This window comes from Neodiprion fabricii, chromosome 3, assembly GCF_021155785.1.
Source record: "Neodiprion fabricii isolate iyNeoFabr1 chromosome 3, iyNeoFabr1.1, whole genome shotgun sequence".
NCBI lineage: Eukaryota > Metazoa > Arthropoda > Insecta > Hymenoptera > Diprionidae > Neodiprion > Neodiprion fabricii.
In genome coordinates, this window is record NC_060241.1 from 23475272 (window position 1) to 23497055 (window position 21784).

General features: G+C 38.1%; 1 protein-coding gene across 8 annotated transcripts in view; it reads right to left on the bottom strand.

Annotated features, from left to right (window-relative positions):
* Positions 1-21784, bottom strand: part of LOC124178609 (fasciclin-1) — a 224037-nt gene that overhangs the window by 8557 nt on the left and 193696 nt on the right. For 3 of the 8 annotated variants that reach the window (XM_046562076.1, XM_046562073.1, XM_046562081.1), the window contains 6 exons: positions 19819-19824; positions 18434-18679; positions 17021-17050; positions 7993-8216; positions 4101-4263; positions 3272-3416 (listed from right to left, as the gene is read on the bottom strand). In XM_046562076.1, the coding sequence (XP_046418032.1) occupies positions 3272-3416; positions 4101-4263; positions 7993-8216; positions 17021-17050; positions 18434-18679; positions 19819-19824 (814 nt within the window). The remainder of the gene's footprint in view (positions 1-3271; positions 3417-4100; positions 4264-7992; positions 8217-17020; positions 17051-18433; positions 18680-19818; positions 19825-21784) is intronic. The other 5 variants (XM_046562077.1, XM_046562074.1, XM_046562075.1 and 2 more) reach the window with 4 other exon arrangements.

Below are 21784 nucleotides of genomic sequence, written 5' to 3' on the forward strand. Positions count from 1 at the left end.
CCACGGAACTCGACGTTTTCCAACTATTTTAAAGGAGATCCCAAGGAATCTAGCCTCGTATTGTACATACATGTATATATACATTAGGATATATTGCCGTAGAGTTGACAAAATTATTATTATTATCTTGACTTCATTGAACGAAAGTTTGACGTGTAATATTTTCGAAAACGTTTAGTACCGTATTTTCCGGGCTTATTTTTATTATGTCCGCAGTTACAGTTGGTGAGAATTTATATTGAGAATGTGACAAAAGTCCCGGTAACAACTGTCTCCATTGTCCCGTTATTTTCTTAAGCGGATTTGTCATCATTAAAGCTCAAAATATAGCTTTAGTAAAATTAAATGGACTATTTTTGTTAGGAACATGACTGCAACAAATTTTCAACGATCAGATCAACAGAATGTGAGCTTTTGTAGGGGACATAAGAGAACAAGTTTTGCACATTGGGTATTCACTCGTAACATAGAAAATATTTTCACTCAACGTCTTTGGCGAGAAAACGTTCAACAACTGAGCCGAAGAGTGCTTCGATCATCAACGAATCTGAACTTGAAGTCGAGTAGTTGAAAGGTGTGCAACGAGTCGAAGGAGCTACCTTCTTACTCGTCGTTATACGGATTTTTGAAAAACACTTTACCGAAAACGAGTATTAATGCGATCAGCCGAGAGTCGAGGTTGAAAATGTTGGTCATGTATGAATATCTGCATCAAATAGTTGTCGTTATAGTTGAGAATTACCGGTACTGGATAATGGCAATAAATGGTGAATTTATGCGACCGTTAATATCGGAATTTTCCTCGGAAAAGTAGAGGCGATACAGCGGTATTTGCAGACCAACGGAGGTTGTTCAGATAGCATTTAATGCTAATAGAACCCCAAGGTTATGGGTTGGAACGATACGCGGAGCGTATTATAGCGTTTAGAATTTTATAGTTTGTATTATTACAGGTACACGACCGGTTCGGTGTATCGCGCGTTACGTATACGCGACTGGGGTACAAATGTTATCTCGAGACTCGAAAGTGCCGTCTCCGTTGTGCACGAACTTGGGCTTGTCGTATGCAGGTATACGCGAAATACGACGGAAGAGTTATTAGTTTTCTTCCATGCTTTCGTACGAGGATAACTACTTTGGTCTGGTATACGTATACGCGTAAACGCGAGATGTAATCTTCGAGAATACAGTGCCCGCATAAGGGAGGCGAGGCCACGGTTTCGCGGTGTGATAACGAAGGACTCACCGAGAACAATGTTCTCCAGCCGACAGAGAATTCCAGCCGCGTTACTGCCGTTGAGAAATTCTCTGAAGCAGCCCGAGTGACGAAGCTTATCTTGTTATGGTTAGTAAAATACATAGAATAGTATCACGGAGAGTGTCGCGGGCATTTCGTGCCGCCTCACTCAAAACTTGGCGCTAAAATTAAACGCTTCCGAGCTCTATTTGTATGCCACGTATTATAGACAATTTTTAGTAACCAATTAAACCCGTTACGGGCCATATCCAGCACTGACCTGAACCACCTAATATTCAAGTACCGCGATATGGTGAAATTGTTATCCCTGTTGACCGAAAGGTGGATGAAGAGGTAGTGCGTTGAGTAATATTATATCGCTAATGGTTGGATTGTACTTGGAGAAAAGTGGCTTGATTAAAACCACAAGGTTAAAAAACTTTCGGAGGTTGGAAAATTCCTTCATCCGATATCAACGGCTGTACCATACTCGCCCTGCGATTGGTCGTCGATTCTCTCACTCTCATCGTCGTTTTCTGATACAGCTGGGGATAAGTACATTCAGAGAGATTCGATTAAAAGAGACACCTAATCGCGTCCCGTTTTTTCTGACGCGTAATTTTTAATTTAATTTGTTTTTTTTCCTTCCTTTTTCTATTCATTTTTTATCCCTTTGTTCTTCGCTTTTGTCACCGCGATTCGAGCAAAATCAAAGAGGGATAATTTGGTCGGGTTAACGGGGGGGAAATTGATGCCTGGGTAGTCTATCGAATTCATTCAACGGCAGTAAGCGGGTCTCCATTCGTTGGAATCTACTCGATCAAACGGACCGTTTAACAATTTTTGTGTCAATTTCAAAATCGATAACGCCGTTGACAGGGAATTGCTTTTCTCGTGCAGTAGTGGGTATATGTAGAAATGGATCGGGAAGAGGATGAGGAATACGCCGTCTTGCGCCGAACGAGAGAAGGTAAAAAAGATCAAGAGACGAGATGAAGGGAGGCATCGAGTCGCGGGTTTATACCCGCAGAAATAGGAAACTTGTCTGACGATGAGGGGAGAAAGGTGTATCATCGGTGGAATGTGTGCTCCGTGGTTTTTCTTCAAAGAGATGAAAATAGAATATATTTAGAGAAGATCACCGAGGGTAACTTCACCTCGCGCGTTACGTTTCTAGGATAAGGATTATTCGTGGTTTATCTCAGTGTCTGCATCTGTCGTTTAGTACATCGAGTAACGAGTTTCGAAAACAACGGGGTTGCTTTTATGGGAATTTGTATAGTGTCCGACGGTTAAAAATCTGGACTGTATTGATTGTCTTTGATTTTTTTTTATTGGTGTTTTTGTCATTAATCGAAAATGTGCTTGTCGTGTGATAACAATTTTCAGGTAGAACGTAAGAGCTGCGAAGACGAAAAAAAAAAACGCGATTTGTAAGAATAAATGAAAATAAAAAGCTCAGTGCCTTCCGTGATCCTGTTAAAAACTTTCACACGAATAAAGCTGCAGGGTGCGAACTTTGCGTAGTTATATCTGTTTGAACTTTACGTTCTTGCAATAGTGCGTTCTCTGTATTTTCCTTAACAGTATGAAAAGCTGTACTTCTTTTCAATACCCTCAAAATTTTTACCTTAGTTCTCTATTCATTGTGTACAACACAGTTTTCGTCCTGAAATGACGATCAGTTTTACAACGACGATTAATTGGAGAAAAACTTTTACATCAGAATTTCACGCGACATATATTTCCGTGGGTATTACATCACACAGGCAAAAGAATTTGCCTTCGTGAGAATGTTCGACGTAGTGACTGGCATGCAGGAGAGGAAATAGTTGAATCAGGATCCTGGGAAGGACCAAAGTTTCGAGTTTCGGTGACCCGGTAACGACTAACCGATTACGACGACGGTAAAGTTTAAGAAAAGTTTTTCACTACGTGCCGGCCAATCCTGTTCCTGCAGTGTTTTTAAAATAAAGACCTACTGGCCTTGTAATGTATATACATATATATTATATACGTGTAGGTGATACTTACTTTCGCCAACTTCCTTCACGTGTAGTTTCAAGGTATCTCTCATTGTCGGCAGGATCACGGTGTCATTGAAGTACATGTCTTTCAGCTTCGCCATCGTATAGGCCTGGTCGGCTACCACCAGGTGTCGCTGCAATATCTGCTCAGCCTGTAGATTGAAAATCAATTTTTCATATCGATTCCATTTCCACGCGTCGACGTGCTAAAAATGACTCTTCTCAAGATCGAGTCATCGAAAGTGGTTCAATTTTGTTCCGAAATCAGTTGAATACTTTCAAGAGTTAATGGCTTTTAAATTTTTAGGTAAATGCTTTAAACTATACTAATTACATGTGCGAAATTCCGGAAATTTTCTATTTTTGTCTGGCAGCTTTAATACCGTAAGTAAGATAGAGTTGCCGTTCCGTGATCGTTGTACTGCAAAATCTGCAAGGATTTGGGACAATCTTCTTTTTTCAAATTTAATTCAGTTATACAGTATACGCGGCATTTCAAGATAAGCTAACGCCTAGTTTTTCAAATAACTTTGAGAAAAAGCGTGTTTTTTTTCTGTTGATTTTCGCGATGAAAGGAGTTCAACCGCTACATTTGCTTATTTCGCAATACTTTCGACCAGCTCTCAATATCACGGCAAACTGGATCCGGGTATCTCGTAACTCGACTCAGGATCAAAATGGATGATATTGAGAGCCGTATTTCCGGAAGTAAGCCTTTGCTGCATACGGGGGTATACATATTAGGTATGTCAGGTTGTTTCCCCGCATACGTATTGACATGAGGCAATAAGACTATTCGAAAGAAACGATTGAATGGAAGAGCGGTTCTGTCTTACGTGGTAAGAGTATTCGGGCATAAACAGCTTCTTGTAAGTCGAAGGAAATTTGATTTCGGCTGCTTTCCAGGCGAAGTCACGGGGCACAAAGTAAGTGAAACGCTTCCTCGTGTCGTTCAGTTGGTTGTTGAAACCTCGCCGCTGCCCAAGGAAATAGGTTGAGCTGTAAAACGAAACAGATAAAGTTAAGACCCGCGACCTAGAAAGGAAAGATACTTGGATCGACGAATGGGATATCTTTTTTCTCAACTTATTCTCAACTTATACTCCCTTGCATTCCGAAATCTCTTTCTTCGTAAAATTCCCCGCGTCATATAATAATCCATTTCACATTGAATAGGACAATTTTTTTTGTAAATATTTTATAGTTGGCTTAACTAGCGTAAATTTACTGTAGAACCGATTTCAAAGATACACAATGTTAAAGTGATATTTAATCAGGAAAATCAGTTCAGGTGTTTTTCTCATCTGTCTAGATATATTAGAATGATTGTTGAAAACGTTAGAATCGGTCATATTTCGAACCGATTTACATCGGATGATAGTAGGAGATAAATATTATAAATCTTGCAGCAAGGCACGTTAGAAAAAAAAAATTAGACGCAGGACATGAGATATGAGATTTAGCTTACAGACATGACACTTTTCCTGGATGGTCTCTGCAATTTTTCGTTTTCCCTCTTCTGTTTTATTCTGTCGCAAAATTATATCATTCGCGTGTTAGTTCAAAAACGCTATAACTTTTTCAATAACTTGACGAGAAATGTGAAAAACTTTACTTCCCCACGTAGTTAAAAGCATCTCGTTCGCCCGATTTCAATTTTCTCGTTATTCAGATCCTAAGACGACCAGGAGATCGGTTCAAATTTCAAAGGGGTAAACGTGAATAATAATAACAATTGCAAAAAAAGAAATAACTCAATGCAAAACACCTTGATTTGCATGTGCGCAGTTTGTTTGTTTGTTGATTGGTGTTCAGAGTTTATTGTCGGACCGCATGTTTCCGGTGGGTCGAAAGATCGATCGGTGATTATTCCACTTGTTTATATATTTCGGTTCACCGCACGTACCGATTATTTGACCCGCTGTTAGAATTGAACCGCGTTTGCAGTAAAGTTTGTCATCAGCGTTTTTGGCGCTCGAAAAATTGGCACGTTTCACGCGTTTAGCGGTTGTATACCTGCATCAAATATACATGCCCGCAATCGCCGTTGTTCATTTGTGCCAGGCGTGTAGAAGACACATTCTACCACTTGAGCAAATATTCGGATCACGATACACGGCGGGAGATGTCGAACATGCATATTTGCTGGAGAAAAATTATGCCCACAATCAGTCGAACCGATTGTTATACCTCTGTGTAAAAGGATTCTCTATCGCATGCAGAGAAATTTGTGTCACGATATTACAGTACTGGACAGAGTCTGTTTCAAATGCAGCACCATTTTTTTCCAATGAAAATGCGGTTCAAATTTTTCAAATTATATATCGAAATCAGATCAATTGAATTTAGTAGCTAATTGATATTTTATGGAAAAACTGAACTTTTTTCGTTAGTTTCGACTGTATATCTGCGTGATTATAAAGGGGCGGGGTTGAAGTTTCGAATTTGAACAGTTCCGAAAGCACCTAATTATGAATGATTTATCGGCCAAACTTGAAGTAAAGAAACCAGACTTTTACGAAACAACGAATTTTCGAATGGTCCGAAACCCGACGGCTCAAAGTTTCAAAATGCAAGCTTCCGAAAATTCAAGTTTCGACAGAGCAAAGTTCCGATAGACTGAAAGTTCGAGAAATAAAGTTAGGATAGAGTAAAATTCAGAAATGAATGTCCAGAACTACGAATGTAAAAATATCGAAAATCGAAAACGAAAAAATAAATGTCAAAGTGGTGAAATTTCATTGTGCCAGAAATTTACAGAACCGAAAAGCTTCGATCATTCCGTCTTTCGATGTTTCAGATTTTCAAATTTTCTCATCCCAGTACATTCTAGGAACTTTGACTTAACGGAGTTACACCCTTTAAGAATTTTGTCTTTTGAATCGCAAACAGGAACCGATACCCTAAAGACTCGTAAACAGATTCGCTCCGCTCGAGGGTATAATTCGCAAAGCGAAATCGCCGAGGAACCCCAGGACCGTTTGATATCGCGTCTATTGCCTCGTTTGGATGTTTAACAGGGTGATGGAATGGTGACGTCACCATCCATCCACCGCATCGAGTTGCTGTGCAGCCACCGGCGTATCGTATAAAGCAGGTAATGGCATTAAATCTATAACACGCAACCCGTAGTTTCTGCTTCACGGTGGTCGTCGTGGGTAACGTATTGCCGGCTGATAGATGGCGGAGATACGTGCAGTGTGTATGTAGGGTCGACCTAATGGCTATTATCGTAATGAAACTAGCATCGGGTCAGACGATACGTGATATGCCATTTCGCCCAATAATTTTCGCGTCCGCGGTACAGCTGCCTCTGCATTTGAATTCGCCGTTCACCCTCAAGCAGGAATACGATTCGCCAATTTGAAAAATTTCTCATTACATGATATACTTTCATGTTTATCAACGTTACAAACTCTCGTGTAGAATTCGTGTTATTTGAGGTATCAGGTGAAACACCGCAATAATTCGAGCAAAATTTCAGACTTGACAGAGGTCGGTGAGTAATTTCTTTTACTAGAAATAAATATCTAAAATTAGTATCCTTTCATTTGGCCGATTCGTCCTGAATCAATTGGCGATCCCTTTGAAGGATAATTTTTCTGAAATACGCGCACCTTCTTTGCCTCATGTTTCTCATCTGCAGACCTTCCGTACCACTCGGTTAAATGATCATAATTTAAATGTGTATTGGTAAACAAAAATTTCTATCACTCCTCAATAATACATGTAAACAATAATGAAATGATAATTTAAGCCTTAGATAAGATAATAGATAATTTTAACCTTTCCTCCAGAAAACTGAAGTGAAAATAATCGTGATACGTCAAATATTGGAACGAAATCAACTTACTCCGGGAGCATGAAGAAAAGAAATAAAGAGAAAAAAGGTAACCTTAGACGATGTGGAAAAGTTACATATTATAGTGACATTCATTTTCAATAATATCGTATAAGCTTATTTCCTCACGCCGAGCGATAGGAAAAAAAATAGTATAGACAAGTTTCGTGATTGATTTTCATCGTTTTATATGGCGGGTTAAATGAAAAAGGCATTCGAAAAAAACGCCTTTGTACCGTAATTTCCAAAGGGTTATAAAGCTCAAGAGGAACACGGCTAAAGTGCACGTATTTAAGCTCTTTCTTCTCCGCTAATGCATCGTGCAATTTGTCCTGACAATATCATGTTGCGAAAAGCAAGTTAAGTACAATTTCCACAAGATCTGCAGCGAGATAATATCGAATCAGATTTGTCTCGTCGCATGGCATTCATTATATAAAGAGATTTGAACGCAACGGAGTTTCTGAAAGGAGAGTTAACGGTGCGCAAATTGAGCCATTCGTTTCGAGAGAAACAATTATAACGAATGTGGCTGCTGAATTATTCCGCATTGAAGCTTCACCGACGATATACTATAAAAGCACAATTATCGTTTCTCCGGATTGAAATGCAATGCAATACAAAGCGATTTCTCTCCGAATACCCTGCGACCGGAATAGAGGGAAATTAATAGCTAAAAAATGTGAAACGGAGGTGAAAGTTTTCCGAACGTGAATTGGTCAGTTGCAGAAAAGAATTAAAATTAGGGAAGTTGGTGCATAAATTTTGAAAGACGCTGAGTAAAGCTGTTTTTTCTTTGCTGTATAGTTACGCGCATCGCTTGAATTGAAAAAAATCCCACTTGCATCCCTTTTTAATCCCACTCTTGAATAATCCTAGGTACTCACTTCAGCATCGGGTCGGTCCTCAGCTTCTCCTGTATCGTTGTGTAAGGAACACCGAGAACTCTGTCGATAATGTGAATAATCCCGTTCGTAGCCGCGATGTTCGGCGTGATAACGGTTGCATTGACGCCGCCTCCTTCGACGGTGATCGTCTCGTTCCCACTCGGTCCTTGAACTACGTTGAAGTAAAGACTTTTTCGCTCAGCCGCCGTTGCGACCTGAAATATCTGAGATTAACGGCACGTTCAGGAACTGTTCGAATAAAGGTCGCACGTATACAGGTATAATAAAAATTGTCATATGCGACATTGAATCACGTTCTTACAGGCATGTTGCTGCAAGTCCTTAGTGCGAGGACAATATAATTATAACGTCGCATGCAGATTGCATATCAGAATCGAAACATAAAATTGAACAAACACATCCGCTGAAAACGAGTATTATTTATCTAGATGAAGACAAAAATTATTCACTAATTCACACGGATAAAAAATTAAATGTAGCTCATCATGCAATGATCTCGGCAAAGGATAAGATTATTCTAATTTTCATCTAGATCATCGAAAGGATAACGATAAAAACGGGAAATACTTGGAACCTAACGAGCAAAAAGAACTGTAGATTCATAAAAAAAAAAGAAAGAAAAATTTAGCGATGTTGCGAATGATTTTAGAACAACGGAAAATTTGTTGAGATCAAGTAAAATTTAGTTCGAGCACACGTCCTCCCCCCAACTTCTTCAACAATCTCTTGACTCTGCCTGCTAACTCTTCCACATTCCTCGTAGTAACATTTAGTCTCCATCCTGTCCTCCTATTTCCATCCATCCTCACGTCACTCGCTTTCGCCCTTACTCCGCTAATTCTATTCCCCACTATTCTGGATTCTCACACCTTTCGTCCATTCGTACGCTTTGTCTCAGGCCCACTTGTATTCCAACGTTCGGTCTAATCGACTTCCGTTCCATCCTTCGTCAAAGACGCTCCTATTCCGACGTTGGTATAGCCGATTTCAATTTCAAGTTTCAACCTCGGTTCTACTCTAAATATTCATTCCAACTATTCCCAATCCATTTCACCTAGTTACGAAATTACAACCTTTCCCAGTTCTAATAAAGCATTTATACGATCAAAAATATAACTAATCTATTTCATTATCACTTCTTCCATCATTCCTGGATCGAAGACAGCGACGAGACTGGACCCGAATTTACCCAAAATAAAATTTTGTGTGGGTACAGAGGTGGTTCGACAACCGTTCGTCGAATCAACCCCCATCTATTTCGTAAAAAGTGAATTGTGAACCTTTTTTTTTACAGAAATACATTTTTGATGAATTATTTACTGCCGTAAAATTATATCGGAGTCTAGACGTCGAATGATGTTACTTGTGTTTCAGAATAAAGCAGTTCGTCTTACTTTCGTATCATGGCGAAAAAGATGAAAATGGACAACAATTTTATTTATAAAATACCTGAAGGTGTAAGATGAATTTGCCTCAGATATACATGACTTTATTAAATAAAAGATGTGGTGAATTTACCAAAGATGATTATCTTGCAACGCTGTCGATGTCCGCATTAATTACGTGCGCGAACAAGATCAAAGCAAGCAATTACAGAATTCCCCGGTACACGGTGAAAGCTCTCAGCTCCTCTACTTGTCAATCAACGCCATAGACTCCCGATCCTGACGTGAGATACGTATTAGACAGAAACTATCCGGATTTCGTAAGCCGATACGGAACATCTTTGATGAGAATGTCACGAAAGCTCAATTATACCTGTATCATAGTAACGTGATTTTAACATTCAGAAGCGATTGCGATGCTATGGCTCGGCAATGATTTGTCAACTTTAGCGTTACAGCTTCTTTCCAATTGTAAGCTGCACCACGCAGCTGATTTGCATCGCTCTTCAACGGCGCAGCCGCTGTCATGTTAATTCGCTATTGCAGGGTTTCGTGTTTTATGCATGCTTTACTTTTCGCTCCTTCGTCGTTCCGCTGCACTCGAGACACACGCACACACAGACATGCACACAACCCTTGAAATGCTGATGGGATAACGAAGGTACAGGCTACTCTCTCTCCATCTCGACTGAATAGTCCGCACTTTGAGGTGTCTGACAATCCGTGCGTTAAGAATATAAATTGGATGCATTACTCCGGAATTTATATACCAGGCACCTTGGTGAATATCATCGCATTTAGATACCGCTGCTGCAACGATCTATGAGTCGGGGAATTTCATTAATTTATCGTATCGACCTGCACGCCTCATCTTACACATCGCACAAAGGAATTTGCATGTTGAATCGAGGAGGCGATCGATCGATCCGTCGTTACAATGAGAAAATTAATATTTTTCTCAGACAGTGAGAGAAAGTAGAGAAAAAGAAAAACACATGTCACAGACTGAATCTAATTGATCTAGAATTCTTTCTAATTATACCAAACTAGACATTTCCTTTTGAGGGAAAATGTTTTGCCTTTGGGTAACAGGCGAATATACCTATGCAGGTAAATTTGCAATGTGAACTTGCGTGAAACTTCCAGCCGCGGTATTTGCAGGTTACCGAAAAAAAAAAAATGCAATTGTGTATCGCAAACGTTGTAAAATGGTCTGAAAAAGAGTATTTTTCTGTTATTTCTGTCCAGACAAAAAACAAACAAAACGGTAGCGAAATGTTTTGTTTCTTTGCATCGTTGCTGCAGTGCTGCAATGCAGTGCACTGGATAATCGATGAAATCTCGAATACACGGAGATACGCCGTCAGTCTCGTCACTCGATGATCGACGTATTGCGACAAGGCGAAATCGATTTCGGTTCTGGATGAGAATCCGAGGCGAGGTCTGTAATCTGTTCCGATAACAATTCCTGTACCTTTCGTGAGAATAATCTATCGGGCCAATGACTCGGGATGGGTAAATGGTGATTGAAAAGGCGATACATACATACACACTCTATCTGCACGTACAGCGTAAGGCACGAAGAGCTATTTCGACTGTCATAATACGCTCGTTCGACAAAGAACGAGCCGCACGGCTATTACTAATTTAGTGCCACTGCACCGTGATCACCTGCCTTGTGTTTAGGACGGAATATCTAATCCCGTGCGCGGTGCTAACTGTGTTTCAATGCGCCATTAAACTACGGTAACACGCATAACGCATCGCGGGGTATCGCGATGCTAATTGGACGTTGTGTCTAATTATCTCGAACGGCGTTGCAAGCGCGTGAACTGTCCACGTTTGTCGCAGCTTGCGATTATAACTTGCAGTGAGGCGGTGAATTTTAGGAGATTCGTTCTATCTGCTTTATTACGGTCGTATTGTATCGTAGATTGAGTATTTATCGAAGCATTCTATTCGTAAGCTGCAAGCGTTCCGTTTAAAATAATTACACTGAAAATACTGGAATTATAAACAAAAGGCGAGAAAAGCTCAGGTATCCGTCCTCGCTTTCAAACCGCTTTGAAATTCGTAATAAAACTGGGAGATTCGTTTCTGGGTTATTCTATTCAGAAAACTATTTTATACCTGACCACGAAACACTTTTTCACTTTGACTATACTGTTTCAGTGACTTTGTAGAAGGTAATATTCGGCGCAAAACAAAGTTACGTAAAGTGAAATCGAACGAATCTACAAGATTTTTGACAATTTTCAAGCGCCTTCCATCGAAACACATCGACATCCAAGCTTTTGTTAATACAGTTGAAATATTTTTTATTTTTGTATGCCTAAAGAAATCTTCGAATACAATAATTACTTAATAAATATATAATGTACGACTATCGCGTAAGAAAATTAATAAGAAGTAAAAATTTCTAGCCGACTAATCTACCTGTAAGAAGGCTGAATAAAACTTCTCGCATCCCGCAATTCTTATCGATACGTGCAGAATTTTTACGGTCATTTATTCTCACTCTCATGCGAATTTGGCTCCACATATTGCGCAAACAAACGGCGGGGAAAAAATCGTATATCTCAATCACGTCACGTCAATCCTGGCACCAGACTTTTCCAGATGCCATTGGCACAGATTGGCGCGACCGATGGCGCGGTATAAATTGAATATATATATATAGTTATACATCAATATCATATACTTATATATATATAAAAAGCTGCACGAAGTTAGTTAAATCGATATTAAATATATTCATCTTTACTCGACCAATTTCGCATTACCAAGTCAAATAAAACGTTCGTCATTTCAATGGAGCGGTTGCGATTATTGATCAAAGGATAGAAGAAATACGAAAGAACGAGGCAAAATTTTTACATATTATACATTACATGAACGTATTATTACTCAGTGACTTTCCGGAATTTTTTAGCCTTCCCTTGGATTCATTACACGACGTTTTTCATTTCACCTCCAAATTATATGTGAACTGATACCGATTTCGCGGGGTATCGAGTAGAAGCTCGTATAATTGTTTACCGGATAAATTGAAATTAGTATTCTGTAGTAACTGAGCGATGCCGCGGTGAGCAACGCTGAACAACACGGAACGCACTACTAATTAAATTTCTGAATATATAACCATTAAATTGGAACTGTACCAGTAATACTGATTTCCTGATTACCCGACTGTATAATGATTCTCTGCATGTACGAACTGTTGCGTTGCAAAATTATCTGCTTCTCACATTTTTTTTCTACTAACTTACGAATACTGTACAGGAGGAATGTCGGTACCCGATAGCTGTAATTCGGATAATTAATCGACGCGACGGACATATCGACGCGTTGAACATAGGCATAATTACTGTTTGATAGGCCAGCTGTAATTGATACATCATTCGATAAAAGGTATAACTGAGCAATGCATTCCGTCGGCGTAAAGAAAACCATATTGCAGTCAGTAGAGAAATTTTACGCGTCGGAGTGTCGAGAAAAAAAAAAAAAAAAATCTAGTACGCGAAACATACAGTGTATGCAACAATTATAAAAAAAGATATTTTCATATTGACTAACGAAAAAAATTACACAGTTTTCGAATATTTTATTCGTTCTCCGCAATCAATGATTACGATTTTAGTACAAAATTCAACTTTATCAACATCAGCCGCATTTGGTCAGACATTTATAATACAATTTCCGGAAAACGGTTTTATTTCGTAACTTCCACAGAGTCATTCAGCGGGACATCCACGAGAGATGAAAGAGATATAAGAAAGAAAAATAGCGAGTATTGATTCACTTTATCGCATTATACCCACGCAGAATAGTTTTAGATGTGACTAAATTCGTAAATTACAATAATAGAGATTTAACTTGTTCAAAACCATTCCATCTATCGATTTATTCAAACCGCACGTAGACATATATATACATATATACATATATATATATATATATATATATATATATATATATATATATATATATATATATATATGTATGTATGTACCTATGTATACATATACGCACACACATGTATGTATATTCACCGTCGCAGGCAGTGAAATTTATTAGTTTCATCAAAATATAACAGCTGCAATGTCATCCTGCTGCCGGTCTTGCCGCATGACTGGATATAACTACATTTTCGGTTTATTGGAGCACCATCGCCTTTTGAAATATTTTTTCCAGTCTATTTTTGAAGGGTTTTCAAAATTATCTGGTGATTTTACGTCGGATTTTTTTTTCTTACTCTCTATCATTTCAGTTCTAGTTTTATGATATTCTTTTTATACGGCGGATATTTGAGTGGTCGCGAAATAGAGTAAAAGAATAATATAAAAGATGAAAATAATACTTTGGCGGAGTGATATTTCTATACGAAAAAACATTTCATTGATCTGGATTTTACGTATCATCCGAATTCGAATATTTAGCAGTTTTTGGCAGTCGATAGTCGGTGCTGCTGCAGCATGCCTCTGCATTTGCTGTTATACCTCAAATGTGAATCAAACTTTGCGAGTCAAGCGTTTTATAGATCTCGTGCCAGATACAGTAAAAAGTAGAGATTTTTGAAGGAAAAATCCGCCGCAAATTAGCGCGAAAGGTGATCTCGCATAACTTTGCTTCACATCGGTCGTAAAAAAATTAAGCAATAATTGCCAAGAGTGAACTTGAAGTCGCTGACAAAAGCTTCCGTAACAAGTTTATTACCTAAATGTTAAAAACCAAAGCTCGTTTTGATTTTCCATAATTCTTTTCTCCAGCATGCCTGTCATAACTTGCCGGTTGACTTCCGGCTCGTTATCAACGAATCAACTCAAAAAGCTGCAAAGCGGTAATTGTCAGAGGCTCAGAACGATAATGAAACGAAAACAGAAAGAGGAAAGTACTTAGAGGGCGTGAGTGAATCGAAGCTCATTTATCACTCTCGTTTTTCATCCCAAGCATAAACTGTTTAATTTCGAGTACGCTGCCTACCTCGGTCATCAAGCCTCTAATTCCATTTCCAAAAACCTAATTGCACCCCGTTTCTTGCTTTTCCTCATGCCTTTCGACCGCCTTCCAATTATCACTACACCTACCGATTCTAGATTACATCCGGATGTCGGATGTATACCACTCCGAGCCCCGTGTAATTAGCTCGGTATCGAAGCTTTCGGGACGAGGAACATGATTGGGTACTTTTTCCCACGCTTCTTACCCTCCCGTTTCTTCTTCTTTCTCCGGCACGGATCATTACGTCTCTGATAACTCGCGACGAACTTTCCCGCAATTTTTCAATACCTTTGTATAACACAAAATTTCTTTCCCGATGTCTTATACACGCAGAAATGAGCTGACCTCAATATTCTTTCTATAAACCCTGGCCGCAATCCGAAAATAAAAGCAATTTATATTGATTGCACCGTAAGCTGTACATGTAATACAATATATTTGAGGCTTGCAGAAAATCGTCGCGATTTCTGTCAAGAGTACATATTTTATTCGTTCGATGTGAAACGTCATTGTATTTAACGATATTGCGCCGCCGGGCTGGAGAGACTTTATCCAATACTGCAAACCTGCTGAAGTTTCAACAGTTCCAAGAGCTCGGGTTTAGAAGTATATGTACTGTACGATACATGCACGTAGCCAAGTCGTCTCAGACAAACCAGTCAAGGAGTTGAATAAGTTACAAATTGGTACTTAGGTTATATCCATTAATTTCTACGATATTATCTGCTTTGCTATTATATCCTGATACTCGTAATATTATTATACACTTGCTGGAGTATATTTTTCTTCCAATTAAGGAATGAGTTAGCGAAGTCGACTTTTGAAAACAGCACGGGCTTAATATCAACGAAATTTTTACATTCTTTCACGTTATGCAGCCCAAATGTGACAGGTTATTATATCAAACAAATTATCAGATCAATAATAATTTCATTCACAGGCTTTGGATTAAAAATGACCAGAGCTTCTTTTCTAAGTATAAATTTGGCACCCAAAGATCTAAATAGTCATCACTTACTGATTCGCTACTTTGCAACAAATTCTTTTAGAACTACGATACGAAGTACGTTTTCTAAGAAGAATATTTGAGCTGGAAAAATTTGCATATACGAAATGAAACTTTGGTAAATTAATATTCACACAAGATAGTTAACGTCGCGCAACGAATATCGAAAGTAAAAATGATAAACATATCAAGTTACATCGCTCGCGGTGTATATTGAAAAAAAGGGACTCGTTGACTGCATCGCAGCTCCACGTCTCAATTTTCGTCCAAACGATAAAGCGAAAACTTTCGAGCGCCATTTGCCGTTAAATGGTAGGAAAAATGACTTCTAGTCTGTCGGTTATTTCCGAGCCAAGAGTTCGGGATGTGTTATTTTGTAGTGAGAGTGACGTCGAACGAAACTAAGTTTCAGTTTTTTCAATACGCGTACCTTAACCGAGCTCAAATGAATAGCTGAGCCGTTTCGAAAAATCAGGGCAAAATGGAATGGAACATATATTAACCGTAGCGTCTGATAAAGGGATTTATGTAATAAAAGGCGCAAAGGTTGTTCGGCGAAAAAACTCGCAGCACATATTCAGCGAGCTTTTGTGCCTTGATGAAAGATATAACCTACCTGCTGAACTATGAAGCCAGGTAAAGTTTACTTAGGGTACCTTGTTAGCCTTCGAGCTGTACACAGAGCCAGCTCTCAAGCTGAGAAAGTGCTTTCTATCCTCATCACGCGAGCTGAGTGAAACTCTGCACGTTTAATTATGCTCTCGATATTAATAGAACCTAATTACGAGAGAATGGCGGACTTATTTTTGAATTAAGATTGGACTTGAGGCGTCGGTGCGTCATTAAACTATGTTTCAAATCCTGGTTTGTCACTCTTCGCGTAGCGTGTAAAACGAATTTTCGATAATATGACTGCACGGATGTGGTAATTCGGGACGAAATGGCTCGTAGAATTTCGGCCATTTCATATTCCCGTATAACAGGGGCCAATTAATATTAACTTCGGAGCTGATGCGTTGGAAGAACGCTGTTCGATTAGAGAACATCGCCTTACAAGCAACAAGTAGATCCTCTTGTATGAATCGTATCGAAGCGACGAGACATCAGGATTAAGGATATTCTGCTAACCAACTTTCGTGCTGACATTTTCTTCAAGAAAATTGGGAATTCGATGTATCGCTAGGATCTTGGGGTAACTGTTCTCTAAACATATTGTAACAATAATGTGATTGGTATTTTTACCTACGTTCAAAAACTCTGTACCTATATCCATGCACGTTGATTCGCAATTTTTCCATTGGTCTGTAGTTTCAGCGAATACTGCTGTTCTAACTTCAGAGCTTTTGCGTATAATATTATCGACATGCACAGGCAGCGTTACACGAAAATACATAAATTTCCAACGTGGCACTACATTGTCGGTAAAAAAGTTTTGTTTCTACTACTTGATTTGAAAGAAAACAATAAATAATCACAATAATGACGAGGACAATGGTTCTCTTGATACTAGAAAGAATGCGTCGATCGTTCTTTTAAGAAGAGAAAATGAGTAAAAAATATACTGCCAATAATATGCACTGCATTCCAACTGATATGTATTTGTATATTTTATTACCTCCCAGGGTTTTCGTCCGATGCTTGCAATCTTAAACAATTAATCTTGCATTGTAGATGAATTTTTGTAAAACGCACTTGAGGATGCGTCGCATGTACAGTCTGGTTAAAAATGCGTCGTAAGAACGTGGTAAAAAATTTTATGAAATTTCAGCAATGTTGAAGTTAGTTGAATAGAAGTCCAATGAAACAGTTATTCAATGAAAAGGACAAAGTATTAAAAACTAGAAATTTTGATTGAAACAACTCATTAATTAATAATTCCAGAGGAATCGCGTTATAACACCATTTTTATAAACCCAAAGGCATGTAATTCTTCATTCCATTTTCACAAATCAGTCGTGTTGATCGTAGTTACATTCTTTACAAATCGTAAAAATAATGAATACAATTTTGAATGACAATGGTTGGATCGTTTGTAATTCCACGCATTCGATATTCTACGTTATTCTTTTTTTTTATCAACTGACAAGCTTGAGGAAAAATGTAAATAGTTTGTAAAGAATTGACGTACGTATTTATCGAAATTGGACGAACGATGGCTCTCGTTATTAATAATTATTGTATAATGTCTTTCCGCAGCCTCGCTTTGAAAGGTTGAAACGTTACAATTGAAAATGAAGCTTTCACGTTTTTTCAATGAACTTCAAACCAATCATTAATCGATCCAATAACTTTAAAATAAGATCAAGAAAAGTTACCAATACATCAATAATTGTGTTTGTTCACTTGATAATAATGGTTTCTATATATATTTTCCGTATTGAGAGCATATGTAAGTTGAGTTAAGCTCTTTGAGCTTTAAATGCCAATTGTTTGATGGTATTTTTTCATTTTGTCAACATTTCAACTCCTTTCCTGATGAGATTAACTGTCAAGTGATGCAACTTCAATTTGTTTTGTGAACATTTCGTCGAACATCGTAAATTATCAACACGACTAATTCCATTCTGTTTCCGTACTAATGAATGCTGCAGTGATTCTTTTTAACCTCCCGCGCGAAAGAGCTCACGCGCTGTACAGAATACCGTCATGGCTTATAATACGTCAAAGCTTCATTAAATCCTGTATAAAAAATTCTCCCGGATTAATCTTCACCTCAAATAAGAATGAAAATATATTTTGTACAACATGATCCATCAAGCCTTGGAAACTTTTTTTATTATTCAGCACAACGCAACGGTTGATTGTATAGAAAGGAGAGGGGAAAAATGTAGGGAAAAGTTTTCTCATATTTCCATCGAAAAAACAAGTTTCCAAATAATCCGATATTGCAGGTATATTATAGCCGACTCGTTAGCCCGTAGTATTTGCATTTTTACATTTCGTCGAATAATTTCCCCGAGCAAAGTTAATTACGATGCTAACGACGAACCGACGATACGAAACAGTCTGCTCAACAGTTTTTACCAACCTGGAGGTTCTTGTTGTTCTTCAAAATCTTTTCCAGCGGCAGCTGCTCCCTCACGTAATGCAACTTCAATATTTCCAGCATTCGTTTCTTGTCCTGGCGAATGTGCTGCAAGCTCGAATCCTCCCATGCCGCATTGCTGGGTGCGAACAACGTAACTTGTCGCTGTCTAGTGATGTCGTTTAGGAAATCTGTTCCGACGTCCATAATTGCTTCGTAAAATTTGTAAACTGGTCCGTCCTCCTTGTCCTGGTTAACGATAAAACCTTCGTTATCACTTCGTACAAACGGTCAAACGATTTTCAAATCCAACGTCATTCGCAACAATAATTTTTCACTTGTTGTGATCAAAATCTGCAGTGCAAAAAGGAACTCGAATTTTCATTATTTTTCTTTCGTACAGATGAGAAGAATGAAATTCTTATTATCATCTGTTTCTAAAGATATTCAATTGTTTAAATCGTTAATTGTCGGACAATGAGACTGAAAAAATGTGACGTTCCTTTAATTTTTCTACGTTCAAAGTTTCTCCGTCAATTTTTTTGCGCAAGATGGAAAACTCGTTCAGAGTTTCAACAAAAGTATGCGAATACGAATGACGTCAAATTGTACTAAATTTACGAGGGTTGTATTACATAACATAACATAAGGTACGGACATGAAAAGAAAACGTAACGTGTATTATTATGTAAAAGAATATTGATTATCTGTATCATATCTATGACTACGAAAAAGATGAAGGTAATATAAAACATTAACTACACAACGATTTCTTGGTATCGAGAATAATTAAAATAATTTATGTATGGTCGATACGATTACTATATTTTCGATTAAATTGTGTTATAGTAGGGAAAAAATTTGAAGTAAATTCAAGTTGCTGAGTTGCGTTCAGATCGTTGTGCAGAATTGATTCGATTTTTTCTTACGGTACCGAGTCGAGATATGAAATTTAAGTAAAAATATTACAACTATGATTAGATTATTTACAAAAAGATATTATATCACCGGTTTATCAGTAAAACCTGACTGAATTGTTAATTTATAATGTAATTACGCGTGCAACGCAATTCTAACCAATCATTATTCTCTTATACTCATTATTCGTCTTTCAATTTTTGGCGGTTCATTTTCAGAAAAACACTGTGAAGTGCCTAAGCATTGCTTATTGAGCAGTAAATTTCGTACTGATACACCGCGTTTTACAACGCGTTTAATCCGCAATTTGATTAAGCACGGCTGGTTTCGTCTAAATTTGATTTCACGATAATTTCGCAATGATCATAATCCGCATTTATACAAGGGCGTTTATAATGTTGTTAAGTTAAAGAGGTTTGCCGTTCGTGAGAGAAGTTTCGTGAGTTTTGGTGAGTTCCATAAGTACTTACGATGCCCTAAACGACATGCAGAATCCAATAGAGACATGCAAAGCACCACAGAATAATAATATAATATAATATCATTGAATTGATAGAAATATTACACACATAAATATATTTAATATATATTATAATGTTAATATATATATATATATATGACAATCAAAGAGTTATTCAAATCACAGTTGTTGGTAACTCCTTCCAACAATGAAGTTCTACTCGAATATGACGGGTTTTGAAAATTGAAATTCACCTTATTTTTGTTTCATCACTCTTCAAAATTAAATGCACAGTATTCAATAACAATTGCATTATAATTAATTGGTAAGCCATTATTTTCATCCTTCAGACAGACACATGGTAAAAAAATAAAAATTTAACCGATCACCTGTTTAGAATAATTTCTTTATCAGTTTTTCACTGACGATTATTTCTAAATCCATTCCAGGCGTATGGAACTTATTGCGTTATTACTTTTTATATTTCACGACATTTTGCACTGTACGAAATTTAATATCGACAGTTGTCAAATCATCACCTGGGCGTGTCTACTCTAAGACATTCTGAACACATGTGAAAAAATGGGATGACGATGAAAAAAAAAAAAAAAAAAAATACACATTCAAAACCAACCTATTCCTGGAAATAATCAAGTTATTACGATTCGACGTAGTCAAATATACCGTTATTTCCACGTTCAAACTCCGATCGATATATGTATCGATTTTCGAACGACCAACTGGAGTTTGAAGAACTGTAAAAGTGCGGTTAATAGGACTTTTTGGGAATTGTAGAAATTCGTGGCAACTTGTGAGGCGAGAGTGCAAAAATGGTTGTTTATCGAATCGAGTGTAGATCGCGTTGAAACTGAAATGTTTGCCTGACTGCAGGCGATTAACGCGTTGCAACACCGTCGATGATGAACGTTGGGTGGATGAACCGTACGATTTATGGTCGGAGGTAAGCAACGCATCGACGCCGTTATTATGGGGGTAAAAAATATTAATTTTCCATTGTTGAGTTATAGTGTCTGGGTGCAATTTGATAAGCATGCGGCATACTCACACGACCGATCGTCCATCGTGCATGTTTACTCGGTCCAAGTCACGATAATAATGGCAATTTGCACTGCGATCCGTGATGGTTAATTAATCACCGACCAACTGCCGCGAGACGTGCTCTGCAACTCCAGAGTTCTTGTCTTCCGTTACGCAAATCCGGATATCCCGTTCAACTGACCGGTGCAACGGCTGCACTGCGTGCGAACTTTGACAAATTACGGAAGTGGACAGGGAAAAAGTTGGGGCAGTAGAACCGCTGGCGATTTTTGGTGATCGGTAAGCCAAACTGACAAGAAAGGTACCCGAGGTATATACCTCGCCGATTTTCCTCGTTCCGTGATATGCTGGAGCAATACGTCAAAAAAAAACATCAGATACGTATTTTTTTTTTTTTTAAACCGTCAATTCGGTCGTTTTAGGACTAAGAATCACGCCTAAAATTTACGTGGTGAAAGAAAATAAGGAACGAAACTGGGATCCCTGAGCGTAAAAATAGTATTATCGTTTGTTGATAACGAATAATGTCCGATGAGTTTAGTGAAACAAATTTTACGTTGTTATGGAGGAATCATGAAAAATCGGTTTTTTGGGTAAACTTTAGGAGTGGTTTTTACCGGTGCTATGCGATTTAGCCGGCTTAGCCGGTCAAGATAGTTAACCGGGATAAATTAGCTGAAAGTTAGCTGGCTACAACAATTAGCCGACCAAAATAGTTTGCCGGTTACTCAGAAAGAGCGGCGAAAATCAGGTGATCTGTTAATTTCAACCGGCTAAACCTAAATTCAAATTCGAACTTGCAACTGGAATAAGTTTTATTATGTTCGCTTCACATAAGACTTTACGTTTCACGGAATGTAAGACATCGGTGGCGTACACCTAGGATCCTTTTTTTTTGCGATTAAGAAATTTATTTT